Source organism: Coregonus lavaretus (assembly GCF_964263955.1).
Source record: "Coregonus lavaretus genome assembly, chromosome: 27".
Classification (NCBI taxonomy): domain Eukaryota; kingdom Metazoa; phylum Chordata; class Actinopteri; order Salmoniformes; family Salmonidae; genus Coregonus; species Coregonus lavaretus.
The window spans coordinates 31,705,010-31,729,357 of NC_140014.1; the positions used below are offsets into that span (position 1 = coordinate 31,705,010).

General features: G+C 41.6%; 2 protein-coding genes and 1 pseudogene across 3 annotated transcripts in view; 2 read left to right on the top strand and 1 right to left on the bottom strand.

Annotated features, from left to right (window-relative positions):
* The window catches only part of LOC311102970 (tectonin beta-propeller repeat-containing protein 2-like), a 68,596-nt pseudogene that overhangs the window by 31,750 nt on the left and 12,498 nt on the right, over positions 1–24,348 (top strand). The gene's annotated exons all lie outside the window — the stretch shown is intronic.
* Positions 216–3,135, bottom strand: LOC311102832 (ankyrin repeat domain-containing protein 9-like). The gene has a single exon (XM_084144264.1). It carries the CDS (start codon positions 1,346–1,348, stop codon positions 467–469), a length of 882 nt encoding a protein of 293 aa, XP_084000390.1. The 5' UTR covers positions 1,349–3,135; the 3' UTR covers positions 216–466.
* LOC311102831 (REST corepressor 1-like) lies at positions 4,673–21,495 on the top strand. Its single transcript, XM_084144263.1, has 12 exons — positions 4,673–6,242; positions 6,342–6,401; positions 7,155–7,235; positions 15,461–15,675; positions 15,881–15,999; positions 16,150–16,228; positions 16,316–16,369; positions 16,493–16,699; positions 16,931–17,008; positions 19,478–19,535; positions 19,737–19,984; positions 20,229–21,495. The coding sequence occupies exons 1-12, from the start codon at positions 6,086–6,088 to the stop codon at positions 20,268–20,270; spliced, it is 1,398 nt and encodes a 465-aa protein (XP_084000389.1). The 5' UTR covers positions 4,673–6,085; the 3' UTR covers positions 20,271–21,495.

The window sequence follows — 24,348 nt, forward strand, 5'->3', positions numbered from 1 at the left end:
CTGTGAAACGTTCATGCTGTGCTATAGTTTTGGACCTAGTCTAGTATTGATTCTGTAGATCTGTAACACTTAACATTGCTTTTCAGTTGCCTGTGTAGTTGGTGTGTAATTACTATAGTAATAACATGTTCTCTACACTGCTTCACTCCACAACCTCCAGATAATGGCCATGTAGGTGATGTACATTATGGATTAAAGAAAACAATGGCAACAGGTTCTCTTTTGTACACAATAATACTCTTATTTACATTGCAACATTTATTCAATTCACTTTACTGTAAAGTATGACAAGTCAAGATGTGTATTCTATAGTGCATTGTTTTTAAACATCACAATTAAATAACCTTTTGAGATGTTATTGCTATTTACAAAGCTGCATACTGCATTTTGTTCACACTGTTGTTAAATCGTTCACACCATAGCCAGAACTAAACCTTTGAGTCCAGTAGTCAGTACAGTAGTTTAATCAGAGAGGTCTGAGATCATCTTTATCTGGTAGCCTGAAGTCCAGTGGTTTCAGAAAGTCTGGTAGAGAGTCCAGCTGTTTAACAGGTATAGACTGGGTCATCTTATGCATAGCCTGAACAAAGAGAGAGGGAGGCGATAGTTCTAAGAGCCACTGGAACGCCTGCTCTCCAATAAGACTCTGCCACAGCCCTGGATTCTTCTGCAGCTGTCCCTTCATTTGAAAATTGAATTTTGGCATGAAGAGAATGAGATAACCAAGGCAGACGTGCTTGATGCGCATGTCAGGCTCGCCCTGGCTTATCTGATTTAGGAGGCAGTCCAAGGGGGTGTTCCCATCTCTGTCTGTGACATAAGGACTTGCACCGTGTCCTAGTAACATAATCAAACACTCAGGGCGCACCAGTTCGCACGCCAGATGCAATGCGCCTTTGCCGCCTTCCATGTGAAAACATCCACGACTGTTGAAGTAGCTCTGGCGCTCGCTATCAGAGAAGTATTTTAGGGAGTCCATTATCATTTTAAGGATAGTAATACGATTATAGCGGACAGCTACTGTGAGATGCGGTGTTGCAGATGCTTGGCAGCAGCAGAAGCTTCGACTGGGCATCTCCAGTGCGCTGACAGAGTATCTGTTGAGGATGTATTTGGCGTATTGTTGATGGTTGTGGACAAGTGCATACAGAAAAGCCTCGGATGAAGTAAAAGAGCACGCCCGCCCGTCTTCTTCCCAATGAAACACTTCCATTGTCCGCATGTCCTCGAGCACCCATACTGGTAACAGGTCCCGCACTGCTTGGTAGAAGGCAAAGGAGGTTCTTTGGCACTGTTTCTCGGATTTATAATCGGCCCGGCTGTCAAACACACCTAGATCGTAAAGCATTGTCACTGTGTTCTGCAAATTCGTTTAATTTCTGAATATACTTTTTTTTTTTGCAAGGTATAGCCTAGCACCTCTGTGCCAGGTCTGTTAACACAGGGTGTCAACAGAGATGATTTTAGAAGATAACAATTATAAATAGATAAAATAATCAATAGCTGAATTTAGGGAACTTGCATAACACACTGCAAAAAGTTTTTCAAAATAAAAATAAAAGCCCATAGCAAACGAAAACGTTAAGGCTCTTCTGTGTCGCTGCTCTTGGAGTCTGTTCAGTGTGTTTCGGCTGTTGCCTTCCTCTGTTATTGACTTACTTCAAACCCTCTTCTGACTCCATCGGCAGTTTATATACCCTTGCTGGTGGTGAACAATAGTGGATCTCCCTAAACGACTGCCCTCGTTGGTCGCTCACTGCGTCAACAAATATCCCCATTGGTTGTCTGATGACGACTCCAAGGTGAGATGAAATGTGACGTCCTCATTTCCAAGTGCCCTTAACCTTAACGTATTTGTTTAGTGCGCCATGTGAACGATTTGTTTGGGCAACGCGTTATCGCCCCCATATAGTGTCCCCACTGCATACACTACATACAGAACCGTCCGGAAACGCACGTTGGGTTGTGGGTCGCCAGTGCGTTATGTAATTTCGCGTCTGGTGCAACGCGCCGCCTCTGTTTCATAATTTCAAGGAATTTACTTATCGTTTAGGTCGTGTTGTCCCATCAGGATTACGTTAAACCTATCAACTGTAGACCTCTAAAACAAGATATACCACATTAATAACATGGACAACAGGTCTAGGCAGGCAACAATATAGGCATTTCAAATTGTTTTTGAAACGTTGACATTCAAATTAACCTCAAATTGTGTAATAGCTTGTGAGTTCATGCAAAAGTCAAATGTATGTGTTATATAAAGTATTAGATTTTAGTAGCTTCAGTATAGGGCAGACAATTATAGGCGTATTTTCGATAGTCCACCACGCCATCTGTCTGATGAATACGTGTAGTTGCATGTCATGAATAACCTTGAATTGACAAAGTAGCATATGCTCATCTTCACCCTCATCATCACCCATTTAAATAAATTTTCAAACATAGTGTACAATATGTCCACACATGATGGTATGATCATATCTGACCTGTTGAAATGATTTATTATGATCCATGCAGAAGTGTAAATGCAGTTTAAAATGGGTTATGAAGAGGGCAGTCAGTGTAAAATTGGTTCTGAATCAACTAATTTAAAATGTGTAGTAAAATAAAAATATATTATTATAGCATCCTTTCGGTTACTGGCCCAATGCTCTAACCGCTAGGCTACTTTCCGCCCATACTGGTATGGAGTTGCATGGGCTTCTACCATTCTCCATATTCTAGGTTGTGAGTAATAGTAATCTTCATTTCCCAGTGACTATGTCCCAGTGACAATGCAAACAGGCACAGTGATGTTCCACAGTCATAAACCCCAACCCGACTAACATGACATTATGGCATGGGTAATCTGTGTAGCCTATGTAATGAGAAATGTAAGGTCACTAAAGATATTTAGATTTAGTGTATAGACGTGAGCATGACTGCTGCAGCTAGATAGGGCTGGGCTATACTGTATAAAACAGGCAACTTTACAGTTCAGAAGAAGCATGATGGATGAGTTTTTGATTAAATGAATGTTAAGCAGAGAATGAAATACATCACAATCTGTAACCACCACATCTATGTGGGAATGACAATGGAAAAAGGATAAGAGCAGAGGAAAAACCAAAACACATACAGTGAGGGGAAAAAAGTATTTGATCCCCTGCTGATTTTGTACGTTTGCCCACTGACAAAGACATGATCAGTCTATAATTTTAATGGTAGGTTTACTTGAACAGTGAGAGACAGAATAACAACAAAAAAATCCAGAAAAACTCATGTGAAAAATTTTATAAATTGATTTGCATTTTAATGAGGGAAATAAGTATTTGACCCCACTGCAAAACATGACTTTAGTACTTGGTAGCAAAACCCTTGTTGGCAATCACAGAGGTCAGACGTTTCTTGTAGTTGGCCACCAGGTTTGCACACATCTCAGGAGGGATTTTGTCCCACTCCTCTTTGCAGATCTTCTCCAAGTCATTAAGGTTTCGAGGCTGACGTTTGGCAACTCGAATCTTCAGCTCCCTCCACAGATTTTCTATGGGATTAAGGTCTGGAGACTGGCTAGGCCACTCCAGGACCTTAATGTGCTTCTTCTTGAGCCACTCCTTTGTTGCCTTGTCCGGGAGTTTTGGGTCATTGTCATGCTGGAATACCCATCCACGACCCATTTTCAATGCCCTGGCTGAGGGAAGGAGGTTCTCACCCAAGATTTGACGGTACATGGCCCCGTCCATCATCCCTTTGATGCGGTAAAGTTGTCCTGTCCCCTTAGCAGTAAAACACCCCCAAAGCATAATGTTTCCACCTCCATGTTTGACGGTGGGGATGGTGTTCTTGGGGTCATAGGCAACATTCCTCCTCCTCCAAACACGGCGAGTTGAGTTGATGCCAAAGAGCTCCATTTTGGTCTCATCTGACCACAACACTTTCACCCAGTTCTCCTCTGAATCATTCAGATGTTCATTGGCAAACTTCAGACGGGCCTGTATATGTGCTTTCTTGAGCAGGGGGACATTGTGGGTGCTGCAGGATTTCAGTTCTTCACGGCATAGTGTGTTACCAATTGTTTTCTTGGTGACTATGGTCCCAGCTGCCTTGAGATCATTGAAAATATCATCCCGTGTAGTTCTGGGCTGATTCCTCACCGTTCTCATGATCATTGCAACTCCACGAGGTGAGATCTTGCGTGGAGCCCCAGGCCAAGGGAGATTGACAGTTATTTTGTGTTTCTTCCATTTGCGAATAATCACACCAACTGTTGTCACCTTCTCACCAAACTGCTTTGCGATGGTCTTGTAGCCCATTCCAGCCTTGTGTAGGTCTACAATCTTGTCCCTGACATCCTTGGAGAGCTCTTTGGTCTTGGCAATGGCGGAGAGTTTGGAATCTGATTGATTGCTTGTGTGGACAGGTGTCTTTTATACAGGTAACAAGCTGAGATTAGGAGCACTCCCTTTAAGAGTGTGCTCCTAATCTCAGCTCGTTACCTGTATAAAAGACACCTGGGAGCCAGAAATCTTTCTGATTGAGAGGGGGTCAAATACTTATTACCCTCATTAAAATGCAAATCAATTTATAACATTTTTGACAAATGTTTTTCTGGATTTTTTTGTTGTTATTCTGTCTCTCACTGTTCAAATAAACCTACCATTAAAATTATAGATTGATCACGTCTTTGTCAGTGGGCAAACGTACAAAATCAGCAGGGGATCAAATACTTTTTCCCCTCACTGTACTATTGTATCTTTATTCATGTATCTGGACAGATGCAGTGCCTTCCAGAAGTATTTGGCCAGTGAAGTAAAAAAAAATTCAGAAAAAATTAATACAGGCAAAAGTAGCCAATAGAAAGTATTTCCTATTCCTATGGGAGGACCCCCATTTAGCAAGATATGAGTCTAGCTCAGGTAGGCTATTGACCTCCCCAAATATTGTTAGACTTCACCTGGCCAGATATTTTTGGAGGGCATAGTTTGCAACTGCATTGCCACATTGTTCTTAATAAATATGAATACGTGCACATATTTTGGAGTACACTAACTTTAGCCTACTTATTTTCAAGTAGACCAGAAGTAGCTTGATTGTGACAATGTGAATGCAAGCCATTGCTCCTTTTTATAGGGCTTCTGAGGATTGGGACCAGGGGCTAGGGACAGATTTAGGTTACTGATCTAATATAGGCTTATGTATAATTTGTGCATGGTCACTGACATAAACGAAATTAAATGCAGTCCTTTAAAATTAAAAAAGGACTGAAATTCCTATGATTTTATGAATGTATTAATTGTTTTCAGTGAGATTATTTTAAGTAGCCTTGAATTTTTATTATTTCCATAAATTGGCTGTATTTGCAGAACTCATTTTGTTTAGTTACATAAGTTCCCTACTACCCAATTCATTAAATTAATTAATTGTAGCCTCTAGTTTCCAAGTAAGAAGAGAGTTGGTCCTCATCATTAGCTTGAGGGGCCTCTCTTCAGGGCAAGGCTTGAAAAATTCAGAGTTCCATTTGATGCAGTCAGGCACTTTATCAAGACCCCGTGGAGTGTGAACTAGCAACCGACCCACCTGGCAAGATTCTCGACACCTAGTAACGATTATAATGGACAAAAGTAGTCAGCTAACTAGTCAAAGTCTGTAGAATATCGTCGACAAATGCTGGTGTTAAAGCCACGTAGCTATGCTAAATTATTTCATAAATCAGGCTTGCTAGATGCTACCGCAACTTTTATCCAAGTAGCTGCAAGCTAGCAGTCAAGCATCCCTCGCTAACTTGGGTATTTTTTGTTAGCTAGCTTACTGGGTGGCTGGTTAATATTCAAAGACCCATACAACAGCTATTTGGCCACCCGTCATATTTTTGGAGGCAGCTAGCTATCTGAACTAATTTTATAATATAGCCGTCTTTAGCTGGGTAGTTGACCAGTTTAATCAATTGGTCATCATAGCTTCGTCCAGCTTGCCAGTAGCTTAGCTAGCCAACTTGCTAACGTTACTTTGTTCGCTAGCTAGCAAACTAGCAAGGTGCTGCTGACGACAGCCAGACAGTAGCGAGCCAAAATTCGAGTAGTTTTGTTGCTCTTTCTCCATTTAAAAAATGCCTGCAATGATGGAAAAGAGTGGTTCGGAAATGTCTGGGAAAAGAAGGGGTAGGAATGCAGTGAATAATCCTAACAAAAGTTTTGCTACAAATGGAAATAGCAACAATTCATGGGAGGAAGGAAGTTCGGGCTGCTCCAGTGATGATGAGCATGGTAGGTCAACACGAAGGTGGTAGCCTCAGTCACACTAAACTACTTCATACACTTGTACACTGATTCAAAATGTTAATATTGTGTTTGTTTTATGTTCAGGTAGTGGTGGTATGAGAGTTGGGACTCAGTATCAAGCCCTTGTGCCAGACTATGATCCAGGTGAGTAATTTTACTGTTCAGACAGTTGTAAAGCTAGAACACATTACCAGACATGATAGCCTCGAACAATTCCTGGTAGTCGATTCCACGAACCTTGACTAACCGGGCTTGTTACTGCTAATCTTAATTCTTTTGACATTCCAACTCTTGTCCACGGCTACGTTTTGTTTAATGTTTGAAAGGATATAACTACACAACTCAATCACTAATGTTAAAATATATACAATATATTTCAGCATTTTTAGATGCTAAATATTTTTTGGGGACTAATTAAAAAGTTTGTAATTTACACCAGTTGTAGCTAGGCCCTAATTGTTGGTCGAACGACCATGATTATAACCGTTTAATTCCTTTTTTATTGAGAGAAAAAAAACAATTGTCTAGATGTGACTGCTACCCATCAAGGAATTAAGCATTATGAAATGGATGATGTGTAGCTGCTTTCACTTTATGGTTGTAAGTCCTGACTGCTGATGGTCCATATTTGTTTTAAATTGTATAAATTATGTCTTCATGAGAAAATTCATTGGCTTGTGCTGCAGATAATGCATTTTGTACTTTCCAATGGAACATGGAATTTCATAGAAACTTTGTTTCTAGCTACATTTGTTGTATTCATGGACATTGGAAATGGGTTTCACTTTCACCAGAGTTTCACATTTTCAACTTAAACATTTAGGATAAAGGCAAGGAGTAGTTTAAGAGTAATGAAGTCACTGGTCCTCATTCGATCCCATTACCCCCCTATGACAGAGATTGCCAAAGTGGCCGAGGAGAGGGACAACTTGGGCATGCGGGTGTGGATCCCCAGCCGGAACCTGGCTGAAGCTAAATGTAAGGAACATTCAAGCCATTTCCTCATTATGTACCAAATGTAAATTAGTTGCTTTTACAAATCTGAAGTTTATCTGAAGCAAAATATTAACTATACAATAATAACAGAAATGTGTAGATTAGTGTTATTCCAGTCTTTTGTCTCTTTCTCTTTCTCTCTGTCTCTCTGTGTGTGCCTTTAGAAGGTATTCACACCCCTTGAATTTTCCCACATTTTGGATTCGGCTATTTCAGCCACACCCGTTGCTGACAGGTGTATAAAATCGAGCGCACAGCCATGCAATCTCCATAGACAAACATTGGCAGTAGAATGGCCTTACTGAAGAGCTCAGTGACATTTAACGTGGCACCGTCATAGGATGCCACCTTTCCAACAAGTCAGTTCCTCAAATATCTGGCCTGCTAGAGCTGCCCCGGTCAACTGTAAGTGCTGTTATTGTGAAGTGGAAACGTCTAGGAGCAACAACTGCTCAGCCATGAAGTGGTAGGCCACACACAGAACGGGACCGCCGAGTGCTGTAGTGCGTAAAATCGTCTGTCCTGGTTGCCGCACACAAGCCTAAGATCACCTAATGAAATGCCAAGCGTCGGCTGGAGTGGTGTAAAGCTCGCCGCCATTGGACTCTGGAGCAGTGGAAATGCATTCTCTGGGCTGATTAATTGCGCTTCACCATCTGGCAGTCCGACGTAAGCTACCTGCCCCAATGCAGAGTACCAACTGTAAAGTTTGGAGGAGGAGGAATAATGGTCTGGGGCTGTTTTTCATGGTTTGGGCTAGGCCCCTTAGTTCCACTGACGGGAAATCTTAACGTTAAAGCATACAATGACATTCTAGACAATTCTGTGCTTCCAACTTTGTGGCAACAGTTTAGGGAAGGCCCATTCCTGTTTCAGCATGACAATGCCGCCATGCACAAAGCGAGGACCATACAGAAATAGTTTGTCGAGATCGGTGTGGAAGAACCTGACTGGCCTGCACAGAGCCCTGACCTTAACCCCATCAAACACCTTTGGGATGAGTTGGAACGCCTACTGCGAGCCTGTCCTAATGGCCCAACATCAGTGCCCGACCTCACTAATTATCTTGTGGCTGAATGGAAGTCACTGCAGCAATGTTCCAACATCTAGTGGAAAGCGTTCCCAGAAGAGTGGAGGCTGCAAAGGGGGAACCAACTCCATATTAATGCACATGATTTTGGAATGAAATGTTAAGTGAGCAGGTGTCCATATACTTTTGGTCATGTAGTGTATTTTAAGCTTAAATAAGTTGCATGGACTCGGTGTGCAATAATAGTGTTTAACATGATTTTTGAATGACTACCTAATATCTGTACCCCACACATACAATTATCTCTAAGTGCCCTCAGTCGAGCAGTGAATTTCAAACACAGATTCAACCACAGACCAGGGAGGTTTTCCAATGCCTAGCAAAGGGCGCCACCTATTGGTATCAAATTAAATGTATTTGTCACATGTTTCATAGACAACAGGTGTAGACTAACAGTGAAATGTTTACTTAAGGGTCCTTTTCCAACGATGCAGAGTTAAAGATTAGATTAAAAAATATATATATAGAAATAGTGACAAGGAATAAATACAGTGTGAATAACTAGTAAAAATAACATGGCATATATATATATATATATATATATATATATATATATATATATATATATATACACAGTACCAGTCAAAAGTTTGGACACACCTACTCATTACATTTAACATTTTAGTCATTTAGCAGACACTCTTATCCAGAGCGACTTACAGTTAGTGAGTGCGTACATTTTCATACTGGCCCCCCGTGGGAATCGAACCCACAACCCTGGCGTTGCAAACGCCATGCTCTACCAACTGAGCTACACGGGACTAGGGTCATTCAAGGGTTTTTCTTTATTTTTACTATTTTCTACATTGTAGAATAATAGTGAAGACATCCAAACTATGAAATAACACATGGAATCATGTAGTAACCAAAAAAGTGTTAAACACATCAACATTTATTTTATATTCTTCAAAGTAGCCACCCTTTGCCTTAATGACAGCTTTGCACACTCTTGGCATTCTCTCAGCCAGCTTCACCTGGAATGCTTTTCCAACAGTCTTGAAGGAGTTCCCACATATGCTGAGCACTTGTTGGCTGCTTTTCCTTCACTCTGCGGTCCAACTCATCCCAAACTATCTCAATTGGTTTGAGGTCGGGTGATTGTGGAGGCCAGGTCATCTGATGCAGCACTCCATCACTCTCCTTCTTGGTCAAATAGTCCTTACACAGCCTGGAGGTGTGTTTTGGGTCATTGTCCTGTTGAAAAACAAATGATAGTCCCACTAAGCGCAAACCAGATGGGATGTCGTATCGCTGCAGAATGCTGTGGTAGCCATGCTGGTTAAGTGTGCCTTGAATTCTAAATAAATCCCAGACAGTGTCACCAGCGAAGCACCGTCACACCACCACCGCCATGCTTCACGGTGGGAACCACACATGCGGAGATCATCCGTTCACCTACTCTGCGTCTCGCAAAGACACGGCGGTTTGAACCAATAATCTCAAATTTGAACTCATCAGACCAAAGGACATATTTCCACCAGTCTAAAAATCAAATCAAATGTATTGGTCACATACACATGGTTAGCAGATGTTATTGTGAGTGTATCGAAATGCTTGCAGATGTCCATTGCTTGTGTTTCTTGGCCCAAGCAAGTCTCTTGTTCTTATTGGTGTCCTTTAGTAGTGGTTTCTTTGCAGCGATTCGACCATGAAGGCCTGATTTCATGCAGTCTCCTCTGAACAGTTGATGTTGAGATGTCTGTTACTTGAACTCTGAAGCATTTATTTGGGCTGCAATTTCTGAGGCTGGTAACTAATGAACTTATCCTCTGCAGCAGAGGTAACTCTAGGTCTTCCTTTCCTGTGGCGGTCCTCATGAAAGCCAGTTTCATCATAGCGCTTTATAGTTTTTGCGACTGCACTTGGAGAAACTTTCAAAGTTCTTGAAATGTTCTGTATTGACTGACCTTCATGTCTTAAATTAATGATGGATTGTCGTTTCTCTTTTCTTATTTGAGCTGTTCTTGCCATAATATGTACTTGGTCATTTACCAAATAGGTATATCTTCTGTATACACCCCCTATCTTGTCACAACACAACTGATTTGGCTCAAACGCATTAAGAAGGAAAGAGATTCCACAAATTAACTTTTAACAAGGCACACCTTTTAATTGAAATTAATTCCAGGTGACTACCTCAAGAAGCTGTTTGAGAGAATGCCAAGAGTGTGCAAAGCTGTCATCAAGGCAAAGGGTGGCTACTTTGAAGAATCTCAAATATAAAATAACTTAACTTTTTTGGTTACTACATGATTCCATGTGTGTTATTTCATAGTTTTGATGTCTTCACTATTATTCTACAATGTAGAAAATAGTAAAAATTAAGAAAAACCCTTGAATGAGTAGGTGTGTCCAAACTTTTGACTTGTCCGTGTTGGTGAGTTTGGACCATGATAGATATTTAGTGATGTGGACACAGAGGAACTTAAAGCTCTCGACCCACTCCCCTACAGCCCCGTTGACGTGAATGGGGCGTGCTCAGCCCTCCGTTTCCTGTAGTCATGATCAGCTCGTTAGTCTTACGGATGTTGTGGGAGAGGTTGTCCTGGCACAACACTGCCAGGTCTCTGACCTCCTCCCTATAGGCTGTCTCATTGTCGTCTGTGATCAAACCTACCACCGTCGTGTCGTCGGCAAACTTAATGATGGTGTTGGAGTCATGCACGGCCATGCAGTCATGGGTGAACAGGGAGTACAGGAGGGGACTAAGCACGCACCCCTGAGGGGCCCCCGTGTCTGGAACTCCAGGATCCAGTTGCAGAGGAAGGGGTTCAGTCCCAGGGACCTTAGCTTAGTGATGAGCTTTAAGGGCACTACGGTGATGAACGCTGTAGGTGTTCCTTTTGTCCAAGTGGGGAAGGGCAGTGTGGAGTGCAATAGAGATTGCGTGATCTGTTGGGGCGGTATGCGAATTGGAGTAGGTCTGGGATGATGGCGTTGTGAGCTTTCAAAGCATTTCATGGCTACAGATGTAAGTGCTACGAGGCGATAGTCATTTAGACAGGTTACCATTGCACCTTGGTCACAGGGACTATGGTGGTCTGCTTGAAACATGTAGGTATTACAGACTCAGTCAGGGAGAGGTTTAATGTCAGTGAAGACACTTGCCAGCTGGTCAGTGCATGCTCTGAGTACGTGTCCTGGTAATCCATCTGGCCCTGCGGCCTTGTCAATGTTAACCTGTAGAAAGGTCTTACTCACATCGGCTACAGAGAGCGTGTTCACACAGTCGTCCGGAACAGCTGGTGCTTTCGCACATGGTTCAGTGTTGCTTGCCTCGAAGTGAGCGTAGAAGGCATTAAGCTTGTCTGGTAGGCTTGTGTCACTGGGCAGCTCGTGGTTGGGTTTCCTTTTGGAATCCATGATCGTTTGCAAGCCCTGCTACATCCAACGAGCGTCAGAGCCGGTGTACTAGGAGTTGATCTTAGTCCTGTATTGACGTGTTACCCTTTTGATGGTTTGTCGGAGGGCGTAGCGAAATTTCTAATAAGCGTCTGGGTTAGTGTCCCGTTCTTTGAAAGCGGCTGCTCTAGCCTATAGCTCAGCACGGATGTTGCCTGTAATCCATGGCTTTTGGTTGGGATATATACAGTGCAGTCGAAGTATTCAGACCCCTTCCCTTTTTCCACATTGTTACGTTACAGCCTTATTCTAAAATGGGTAAAATAAATATTTTTCCTTATCAATCTACACACAATACCCCATAATGACAAAGCGAAAACAGGTTTTCGAAAATACCTTATTTACATAAGTATTCAGACCCTTTGCTATGAGACTCGAAATTGAGCTCAGGTGCATCCTGGCCAAACTGAGCAATCAGGGGAGAAGGGCCTTGGTCAGGGAGGTTACCAAGAACCCGATGGTCCCTCTGACAGAGCTCCAGAGTTCCTCTGTGGAGATGGGAGAACCTTCCAGAAGGACAACCATCTCTGCAGCATTCCACCAATCAGGCCTTTATGGTAGAGTGACCAGATGGAAGCCACTCCTCAGTAAAAGGGCTGCTTGGAGTTGGCCAAAATGCACTTAAAGGACTCTGACCATGAGAAACAAATTTCTCTGGTCTGATGAAAACAAGATTGAACTCTTTGGCCTGAATGCCAAGCGTCACATCTGGAGGAAACCTGGCACCATCCCTACGGTGATACATGGTGTTGGCAGCATCATTCTATGGGGATGTTTTTCCAGCGGCAGGGACTGGGAGACTAGTCAAGATCGAGGGAAAGATGAACGGAGCAAAGTACAGAGAGATCCTTGATGAAAACTGCTCCAGAGTGCTCTGGACCACTGACTGGGGCGAAGGTTCACCTTCCAACAGGACAACGACCCTAAGCACACAGCCAAGACAACGCAGGAGTGGCTTCAGGACAAGTCTCTGAACGTCCTTGAGGGCCCAGCCAGAGCCCGGACTTGAACCCGATTGAACATCTCTGGAGAGACCTGAAAATAGCTGTGCAGCGACGCTCCCAATCCAACCTGACAGAGCTTGAGAGGATCTGCAGAGAATAATGGGAGAAACTCCCTAAATACAGGTGTGCCAAGCTTGTAGCGGCAAACCAATGAAGACTTGATGCTGTAATCGCTGCCAAAGGTGCTTCAACAAAGTACTGAGTAAACGGTCTGAAATGTGAATGTGAGATTTTTTATAAATTTGCGAAAGATTATAAAAACCTGTTTTTACTTTGTCATTATGGGGTATTGTGTGTAGATTGAAGGGGGAACAAACAATGTAATACATTTTAGAATAAGGCTGTAACGTAACAAAATGTGGAAAAAGTAAAGGGGTCTGAATACTTTCCGAATGCACTGTACGTACATTCACTCTGGGGAGGACGTCGTCGACGCACTTATTAATGAAGCTGGTGGCTGTGGTAAACTCCTCAATGCCATCGGACGAACCCCAGAACATATTCCAGTCTGTGCTAGCGAAACAGTCCTGTAGCTTAGCATCTGCTTCATTGGACCACTTCCGTATTTAGTTTTTGCTTGTAAGCTGGAATCAGGAGGATAGAGTTATGGTCAGATATGCCAAATGGAGGGAGATTTTACGCGTCTCTGTTTGTGGAGTAAAGGTGAACTTCAGTTTTCTTTGCCTCTAGTTGCACAGGTGACATACTGGTAGAAGTTACATAATGCAGGAAAACTGAAATCCGTTTTAACAGGCCACTAGGAGCGCCACCTCTGGGTGAGCATTTTCTTGTTTGTGTATGGCCCTATACAGCTTGTTGAGTGCAGTCTTAGTGCCAGCATCGGTTTGTAGTGGTAAATAGACAGCTTCGAAAAATATAGATAAACTCTTGATAAATAGTATGGTCTACAGCTTATCATAAGGTATTCTAACTCAGGCGAGCAGAACCTTGAGACTTCCTCCTCTGAGCTTCCCTGACGCTGCTGTTTGGTCCTGCCGATGTATAGAAAAACCAGCTAGATTTATATTTACCATGTCCTTGTTCAGCCACGACTCAGAGAAACATAGGATATTACAGTTCTTCAGATCACATTTATAGGATGGTCTCGAACATAGCTTGTCCAGTTAATTCTCCAGTGATTGCACATTTGCCAATAGAACGGAGGGTAGAGGTGGTTTATCCACTTGCCGACGTAGCCGCGCGTCGGCCTCTAAAGCGCCGCCGCGTCCTTCTCAGAGTGTCTGGGATTTGGGTCTGGTATAATCAATATGTTCTCCACCTCTGACTCATTGAAGTGAAGTCCTCACCCAAATCGAGGTTAGTGATAGCTGTTCTGATGTCCAGAAGCTATTTTCAGGCATAGGAAACGATGGCGGAAACATTATGTAAAAAAAATATATATATATATTTAAGATCAGCGTCAAAAAAAGACGCAAAATAGCACAATTTGGTCTGGAGCTTTCTAGCTCTGCATTGTTGGGAAAGGGCTCATAAGTAAGCATTTCACGGTAAAGTCTAAACCTGTTGTATTCGGCGCATGTGACAAATACATTTGATTTGATTTTTCATTTTATTTGAGCCCGTAAAACAGCTGCTATTCCCTCCAGTGCCATTCTATGGGTTAAAAAAAAAGACATTGAATATACTTTTTTGAGCATGTTGAAGTTATTAATTACATATTGGATGGTGTATCAATACACCCAGTCACTACAAAGGTACAGGCATTCTTCTGAACTGTTGCCAGAGAGGAAGGAAATCGCTCAGGGATTTCACCATGAGGCAAATGGTGACTTTAAAACAGATAGTTTATTGGCTGTGACAGGAGAAAACTGAGGATGGATCAACAACATTGTAGTAACTCCACAATACTAACCTAATTGAAAGAGTAAAAAGGGCGCCTGTACATACTAAAAATATTCCAAAACATGCATTCTGTTTGCAACAAGGCACTAAAGTAATACTGCAAAAAATGTGGCAAAGGAATTCACTTTTTGTCCTGAATACAAAGTGTTATGTTTGGGGCAAATCCAATACAACACATTACTGAGTACCACTCTCCATATTTTCAAGCATAGTGGTGGCTGCAGCATGTTATGGGTATGCCTGTAATCATTAAGGACTGGTGAGTCCCCCCCAAATAAATAAATATATATGTAACGGAATGGAACTAAGCACAGGCAAAATGATAGAGGAAATCCTGCTTCAGTCTGCTTTCCATCAGACACTGGGAAATGAATTCACCTTTTAGCAGAACAGTAACCTGAAACGCAAGGCCAAATCTTTAATGGAATTGTTTACCAAGAAGACAGTGAATGTTCCTGAGTGGCCGAGTTAGCGTTTTGACTTAAATCTACTTGAAAATCTATGGCAAGCTTGAAGAATTTTGAAAAGAATAATGGGCAAATGTTGCCCAATCCAGGTGTGGAAAGCTCACAGCTGTAAAATCACTGCCAAAGGTGCTTCCATAAAGTATTGACTCGGGTGTGAATAATTATGTAAATGAGGTATTTCATTTTCAATACATTTGCTAAAATTTATAAAACATGTTTTCACTTTGTCATTATGGGGTATTGTGTGTAGATGGGTGAGAAAATAAATACATGTAATCCATTTTGAATTCAGGCTGTAACAACAACATGTGGAATAAGTCAAGGGGTATAAATACTTTCTGAAGGCACTGTATACTATTATTTGTATTTTATTTTTTACAGTGGATGAATACATTGCAATTACCAAAGAGAAACATGGGTACAACATGGAACAGGCACTTGGGATGCTCTTCTGGCACAAGCACAACATTGAGAAGTCCCTGGCAGATTTGCCCAACTTCACACCTTTCCCAGATGAGTGGTCAGTGGAGGACAAGGTCCTGTTTGAACAGGGCTTCAGCTTCCACGGAAAAACTTTCCACCGTATACAGCAGATGGTGAGAGACTGGCGCCTCTGGGTTTTATTGGTTGAAAACCGAATACATCATTGACAAACGTATAACACATAGTTGATGATGACCATGGCACATTACACTAAATGCTAATTTGGGGTGCCCATTGTGTGATGTCTCTAAACAACAAATCATGCAGAAAAAAGTGTTTTCCTTAGTCATTGATAAGGTCTTCTTGTTCTTGTGCTAGTTGCCTGACAAGTCCATTGCCAGCTTGGTTAGATTTTACTACTCTTGGAAGAAGACACGGAGCAAAACCAGTGTCATGGATCGTCATGCACGCAAGCAGAGGAGGGAACGAGGAGAAGGGTTTGTTTCAAACGCATCAACCACATTCTCCCTCATACCTTTTCAAAACTTTAATTGGTCAGAAAAACATATTGTAATCTTCGAAAGTCAGGCCAAGAATACAATATATATATTTTTTCTATGTATCAATTTTTTTCTTGATCTTTTTAGTGAGGATGAGTCTGAGGAGACCAATGGGAACACTCCAGGGGATGTAGTGTATGGACCAAATAAGGAGGAGAAGAAAGAGGTTGGTCTATTCCGAGGCTCTTGTAACTTAATAAACAAAAGATATGCTGTTTATTGAACCAACTAACATGTAGATTTTCTGTTTTAGCTGGGTGCCGCACCTGAGAAACAGGAGCTAAAACCAGTACCAGTGGTACAGAAGGTAGCTTCTAAATTCTAAATATTTTCATTACCATTTCAATAGGAACATACAGAATTCATATTCAATTCCTCCTACTTTTGATGCTTCGGCCATTTTAACCCGAATGTATTCCTTCACGTCTAGCCGAATACTGGTGTGGCAGAGAAGCTGACCCAAGTCAAAAAAGAACCCCAGGGTCCTCCAGGGAAAAACCTGCACCGTACTAAGAAGAAGCCTCCTAAAGGAATGTACCTGAGCCAGGGAGACGTAGCTGCAATGTCCACCAGCACCCCTGCTGCAGTCAGCGTGCTGCGGCAAATGGACATGGAGCTGGTTGCCATCAAACGGCAGGTTAGTGTTAGTCTTAACATCAATACATTCATCTTTTCTGTGATAGGATTTTCTTATCCTCTAATGAGAGTAAGTTTTGCAACAATCAGGTATTGATGTCAATGGGAGTTTTGTGTGAAAATTAAGAGCTGTGCCTGTGTACCTAAAGTATCTTCAGTATTCACCCCTGAGTCCGGATGAGAGATTAGTTAACCTAGAAATGTTTCCTTATTGAGTTTTATCCCCTTCTAGATCCAGAGCATCAAACAGAATAACAGTGCTCTGAAGGAGAAGCTTGACCTGGGATTGGACAACTTCAGAGTACCTGAGGTAACGCTATTGCTTAGTTCTGACCATCTGATTTGGTCACTTTCTCCATGGAATTAATGTTACTCTTGTGGCTTGTAACAAGGGGTTGGAACGAAAATGATTTTCCAATCATTCCATTCTGAACAGAACCATTTTTTTTTTTTCACTGAAGTTCTGAACGGGTTTGAACCCCCCCCCCCAAAAAAACAAAAACAAAACGGTATCTATAGTTCCTTTCTGTTCCTTTTTAAACCTCTGAAATCATTTTTTTTTTTTTACATTTAGCTCGTCATTAAATTACTTCACTAATCAGTGCGGATAGAGCAGCTTGCTATGGAGCGACTGAAATGTTGCAGGTGGGGAGAGAGGGTGGAGGAGTTGGCTTGATGCGCTGGGCATCTTGTTATGACATACATTATCTGAATTAGGCCCACAAAATTATACCTACGGAGGAGCGGCTTCTATGAACGAACTTGAATGTCTTTGAACTTCCGAGAGTTGGCTTAGCGTTGGACCAGAACTAGCTAACAAGCTTGTGTATGCAGAGTGGTACCAGAATTAAAATAAAAACACATATTACCTTTTTGTAGTTAATGAAGCCAATGTGAAACGTGATGAACTGAACAAAAATAAACGCAACATGCAACAATTTCAACGATTTTACTGCGTTACAGTTCATGTAAGGAAATCAGTCAATTGAAATAAATTCATTAGGCCCTAATCTATGGATTTCACATGACTGTGAATACAGATATACATCTGTTGGTCACAGATACCTTAAAAAAAAGGTTGGGGTGTGGATCAGAAAACAAGTCAGTATCTGGTTTGACCACCATTTGCCTCATGCAGTACGACATCTCCTTCGCATAGAGTTGATTAGGCTGTTGATTGTGGCCTGTGGAATGTTGTCCCACTTCTCTTCAATGGCTGTGCGAAGTTTCTGGATTGTGGCGGGAACTGGAACCCGCTGTCGTACATGTCGATCCAGAGCATACCAAACATGCTCAATGGGTGACATGTCTGAGTATGCAGGCCATGGACAAACTGGGAAATCTTCAGCTTCCAGGAATTGTATACAGATCCTTGCGACATGGGGTGGCGGCGAATGAATGGCACGACAATGGGCCTCAGAATCTCGTCCCAGTATATCTGTGCATTTAAATTGCCATCGATAAAATGCAATTGTGTTCGTCGTCTGTAGCTTATGCCTGCCCATACCATAACCCCACTGCCACCACGGGGCACTCTGTTCACAACGTTGACATCAGCAAACCGCTCGCCCACACAACGCCATACACGCAGTCTGCCATCTGCCCGGTACAGTTGAAACCAGCATTCATCCGTGAAGAGCACACTTCTCCAGCATGCCACTGGCCATCGAAGGTGAGCATTTGCCCACTGAAGTCGGTGACGACGCCGAACTGCAGTCAGGTCAAGACCCTGGTGAGGACGATGAGCACGCAGATGAGCTTCCCTGAGACGGTTTCTGACAGTTTGCGCAGAAATTCTTCAGTTGTGCAAACCCACAGTTTCATCAGATATCCGGGTGGCTGGTCTCAGATTATCCCACTGGTGAAGAAGCCGGATGTGGAGGTCCTGGGCTGGCGTGGTTACACGTGGTCTGCGGTTGTGAGGCCGGTTGGACGTACTGCCAAATTCTCTAAAACGACCTTGGATGTGGCTAATGGTAGAGAAATTAACATTCAATTTTCTGGCAACAGCTCTGGTGGACATTCCTGCAGTCAGCTTGCCAATTGCACGCTCCCTCAACTTGAGACATCTGTGGAATTGTGTTGTGTGACAAAACTGCACATTTTAGAGTGGCCTTTTATTGTCCCCAGCACAAGATGCACCTGTGTAATGATCATGCTTTAATCAGCTTCTTGATATGCCGTACTTGTCAGGTGGATGGGTTATTGTGGCAAAGGAGAAATGCTCACTAACAGGGATGTAAAAAATGTGTTCACAAAATTTGAAAGAAATACGCCTTTTGTGCGAATGGAAAATGTCTGGGATCTTTTATTTCAGCTCATGAAACATGTTACCAACACTTTACATGTTGCGTTTATATTTATGTTCAATATAAATAGTATCCTTAACTTGCATTGAAAAAGTTAATCCATTCTTCTCTAATTAAAAATCTCTCCCTAATTTCTGAATACGCTGGTACACACTGGCAAAGCTTTTCAGGTGGCAGGCAGACACTGAAATACGTTTCTGAGTGACAGTGAGGACTTTGCATAGGCGCTTTGTTGTGTTTTTTCTGTGGGACGTAACAGAACGTTACTAACTGGTTCCCGTGCTTTTAAAATAACGCTTAGTTCAGTATAGATCACTTTTGTTGCCGGTTCTGATTCTTTTCCTAGACAAATGTTTTCTGTTCTGTTCCCTGAACCGGCTCCAACCCCTGCTTTTAACTCATTATGACCTGTTGTGTATGTCAGATGGAATGTTTGCGTGCCAGTGATAACATGTCCATTCATGTCTCAGGTGACCCAGAAGTTCAACACTCGCTGGACAACAGAGGAGCAACTGCTTGCTGTACAAGGTAATTTATTGCAAGTGCAACAGATGTGTAGGGATTAGAGAAAGGGAGGAGGTAGAAAATGTAAGCAACTGAAGTAGAGCCCATGTGAATAGTCGTGATATAAAGAATTCCATCTTAAGTTCTGTTTTGCTGGGGGAGCATGGCACGTAACAATCTACATTTGTTTAAAATGTTTGTTCCCTCCATTGTAACATCTACCAGCCATCAGAAAATATGGGCGGGACTTCCAGGCTATCTCGGACGTGATTGGCAATAAGTCTGTGGTGCAGGTGAAGAACTTCTTTGTCAACTACCGCCGACGCTTCAACCTGGATGAGGTGCTGCAGGAATGGGAGGCTGAGCACGGGATGGAGGGAGCAGCCAAGGGAGGAGAGGAGAAAATGGACACATCACCATCTTCCACTGAGGATGGAGCCACCATCCCTGTGGCACCAGAGGATCAAAAAGAGGTCTGTGACTTGCATTCCATTATGAATTTATTTTTTATTTTTTAAGGGTTTGATTGGCTAAATTCAGTTATCAGTCTCAGTATGAAATGAGACTTCATTTGCACTGTGCCCTACTATTTTTGTGGTCCCCTTTTTATCTGCCCCATAGTAATAATTCAGAGGGATGAACAAAGAATTGCAGTCTAATTTGAGTTTGTTTTGCCAGATGTATTAATTGCAAATACTCCCCATTGTCCCTTTACAGCAATCGTCACCAGTGGAGGCACAACAACCTCTGGCATCCTGAGTGGTCGGCCATCTTGGATTATTCTGTTGGCGGAACTCCTCCCTTTTGAGATTTTACTTTTGTTCTGAAGAGGCGATGATTAATCTGAATCTGCACAGGTTACGTCCTGTCTGTGTGTGCTTCTTCAAGAAGGCCATTCCTGTTACCTCTTCCCCAATTCAAGAATGTTTTGCAGCTACCCACCAATTAACTTAAAGCACCATTCTTCAGCCGGGCTGACAGTCAAAGTAACCAGGATTATCTGACTGCACTTTATCCTATCACTATTTGTTTGTCACCTTGGTGAGAAGAAAAACTTCTGTATCAAATGTAACTTGTTTTTGTATCTGGCCCCTTTTACCGTCACTCTCAACATTACAGATGATCCCTGTTTTCCAGACCACAATATCCGTTTGTGTCATTTTATCCTTTACTTTGTAAAGACTGGTTTTGGTTGTGTAGTATTTAATCACAATAGGTCTCAGTATGAAATGACCCTGTGGATTACTATCCTCTCGTTCTGTGTGCTGGAATGAGGACTTGACGAAGACGTCTTTGTACACCAGACTGCCATAAAGAAAAACAACCCAGTAAATGCCATCGCCGTGTTGGAGATGAGGGTGAGTCAGGTGAGTTGTACCCCCGACACAAACAAAGGGCGTAGAGGATGGCATTTCCACAGGGACATTTCATATTGAGACCCAGTGCAAGTTAATACTACACAACCAAAACCATTTCTATTTGTCTTCTTCCTCCCTAACCTTTTGTCTGCGACCCTAGTGCATATTTATAAATAATGCATTCATTGTTGTAATTAATTAAGGAACTTTCATTAGGAGCTGTTAAACATTGTGAGGATGTCCATTTTCAGATTACTAGTAACCTCAGGAGAATGGGGTCAACACAATTATGTTAATAATTATTTTCAGTTGAAAAGACCGTTGAATGAGAAGTTACTTAAGTAGATGAATGAAAAATAAGTGACATTTTAATTTAAACCTTTTTGAGTTTTGAAGTGTTTTATTTGTCAGTTCAAACCCTGGCCCTTTCGCAGCAACTTGCCTATGCTATTCAACCGTTTTTACTGTACTGATATCATGATTTAGTATACTGTTTTAACTTTTTTTATATATTTGTGAAGAAATTGTGAAGGCCTGAGGTGGGGTTTTAATTAGTGTATATTTTATTGCTGTAATTTACCAGTGTGTATTGTTCGCTCATCAATTAAATACATTTGAAGGATTTATAGGGACATTTAAAGGCATTCACTTGATGCTCATTTGTCTTTTCCAGCTGTTTGCGTTTAGCCTGGTCCCAGACCTGTTTGTGCTCTTGCCAACTCCATTGCTTATTGTCAGTCACAACATGATGGCACAAACAGACTGGCACTCAGGCTAATTTGTTCTGTCTTTCAGCACACAGTTTGTCATAAATATTTAGATCAGGTGTGGTTTAAGCTGCTTCGGTGTTGTGCCTGCTTTGGGGTCATGCATGCACCTTACTGTAAAAGCCCTGCAGTGAAAACTGCATTTATGGTCAGTTGGTAGAGCATGGCGCTTGTATAACGCCAGGGTAGTGGGTTCGATTCCTGGAACCACCCATACGTAAAATGTATGCATGATTGACTAAGTTGCTTTGGATAAAAGCTTCAGCTAAATTGCATATATTATACACTGAGTGTACAAAACATTAAGGACACCTGCTTTTAACATGATCAGGTGAAAGCTATGATCCATTATTGGTGTCACTTGTTAAATCCACTTCAATCAGTGTAGATGAAGGGGAGGAGACTAGTTAAAAAATTATTTTTAAGCCTTGAGACAATTAAGACATGGATTGTGTGTGTGCCGTTCAGAGGGTGAATGGGCAAGACAAAATATTTAAGTGACTGACGGGGTGGGTGCCACTATATTAGGAAGGTGTTCCTAATGTTTGTATACTCAGTGTATATAAAACCTTGAGTGATAAGCAGTTCAAAGGATGATGCCTTTGCTGAAGAAGGATCATGAAGTATTGTTTCAGAACAGGAAGAAAAAATGTTTTTACTGGATAGGAGGAAATGACTATAAAGTAGAGTAAGTGATGGGCACGGAATGTACAAACCATTACACGTTATTTGTGTATGTGACAGCAATTCCCGTAGTACAGTTCACAATTGATGACACTGCCATCTAGCGGAAATACGATGGAACACATTGCCTGTCACTGGCTGACCACAATTTTTTTCTTCATGACGGGGATTTCCTGGGGAAGAAATACCAAAGGGGGGCTTTCCAACTGAGAAATCAACAGCCAGAAGAATAAGCGGCGGCTCCATTTTGCTATGTTCCATCTCGATTTCTTTATATTTCCTTTAATATTATGTTTTTTAAATGTCAGCTACCGATAAAAATACTCTAGCTGCCTATTTTAAAAACGGTGGAGTTCGGTCGTTTTCATTGTAAGCGGTTACATTGTGGTGTTCGCGTTCATGAACGTGCCATTCACTGAAGCTCCATTTGTAACGTTGTAGCTCCTGAAAAACGGCGTTGCATAGGCCAACGTTACAGGTCTGATTCATGTAAGTATTGTTGCTAGCTGGAACAGCTAACTATAATATCGTCCATGTTACAATGTGGGAAGACAGCATGTAGCTATCTCTGTAAATAACATGTTGAGTAGCCATACAGTTGTGTACCAAAGCGGGGAGCTAGGGAGACTTCGAATTTGGGTATGAGGTAATTTCAAATATCCATTTTGGTGTACTGAATTGGCTGCGAGACTTAACCGTCTAAACCATTGTTAAAACATCCCAATAATAGCATATTCTAAAAATGTATTCTACATAATCACGGTGTCATGTTATTTTACATTATTGTATTACAAGTTATTCAGTATTACACCAATGCATGTGCAGTACAGTCATTGCAGTTATGACAAATTGGTTAACCAGTCGATGCATGCACAATGCAGTCATTGCAGTTACGACAAATTGGTTATCCAGACAGTGCATGCAAAGTAATTTGCATAAATGATTATTTGAGTGTGGTAAACAGGCTCACACAAGCTACACAGAATATATTGAGTGCAAAATACATTTATTTGTATTCAAATTATATGCTTAACATATGTCAATAATGCCTTTGAGACATGCCAAACAGTATGCCTGTATGCACATGAAACATTAACAGAATCTGTTAAATTTTTGATTGGCCAGATCAATGTGAAAAAGCATGATTCTCTATTCTCGGAAGATTTAGCTGTTTGGATGTCTGTTCACACAGTTGACACATGTTCTATTGCTTTCAGGTTATAGACATATTACATGTGGGCAATTCCATGTAACAGAATTCCGATGAGACTCATATTTTTCACTTCAAAATATATACTCTGGATAAGAGCGTCTGCTAAATGACGTAAATGTAATACCAAACAAAAAATATTGACTTCAAAGTTTAACAAACTGTAGAACTCTATGCACAATAACTACTTTTTACAGGGAACAATTCTGTGGAAATAGTTTACAAAAACACATTTACAGGAAGAACGGCAGATACAAAGTTTTGTAACAGAATAAAACTGAGATTTTACAGTAATTCTGTTACCAAACTTTGCGTCTGCACAGTTTTTCCAGTAACCAATTGATTTACTGTGTAAATTGTTCAAAGTAGCCATTGTGCATAGACCTGTATGGTTTGTTAAACTTTGAAATCAATAGTTTTTGTTTGGCATACATTTTAAAGTGAAAAAGGTGAGTCTCAGCGTAATTCCGTTACTGTGGAATTGCCCATGTACAATGACCGGTCAGTCATAGAATTCCCCTACATGTTTCATTTTTGTTTTGTGATGTCATGATACTCGAGCAGCATAACAAGACTTGGTTACATCTGTATGATGGGAGTGGAGAGACCAATAATGTCTGTGTAGAACAGATACAGTGGGGAAAAAATGTATTTAGTCAGCCACCAATTGTGCAAGTTCTCCCACTTAAAAAGATGAGAGAGGCCTGTAATTTTCATCATAGGTACACGTCAACTATGACAGACAGAATGAGAAAAAAGAATCCAGAAAATCACATTGTAGGATTTTTAATGAATTTATTTGCAAATTATGGTGGAAA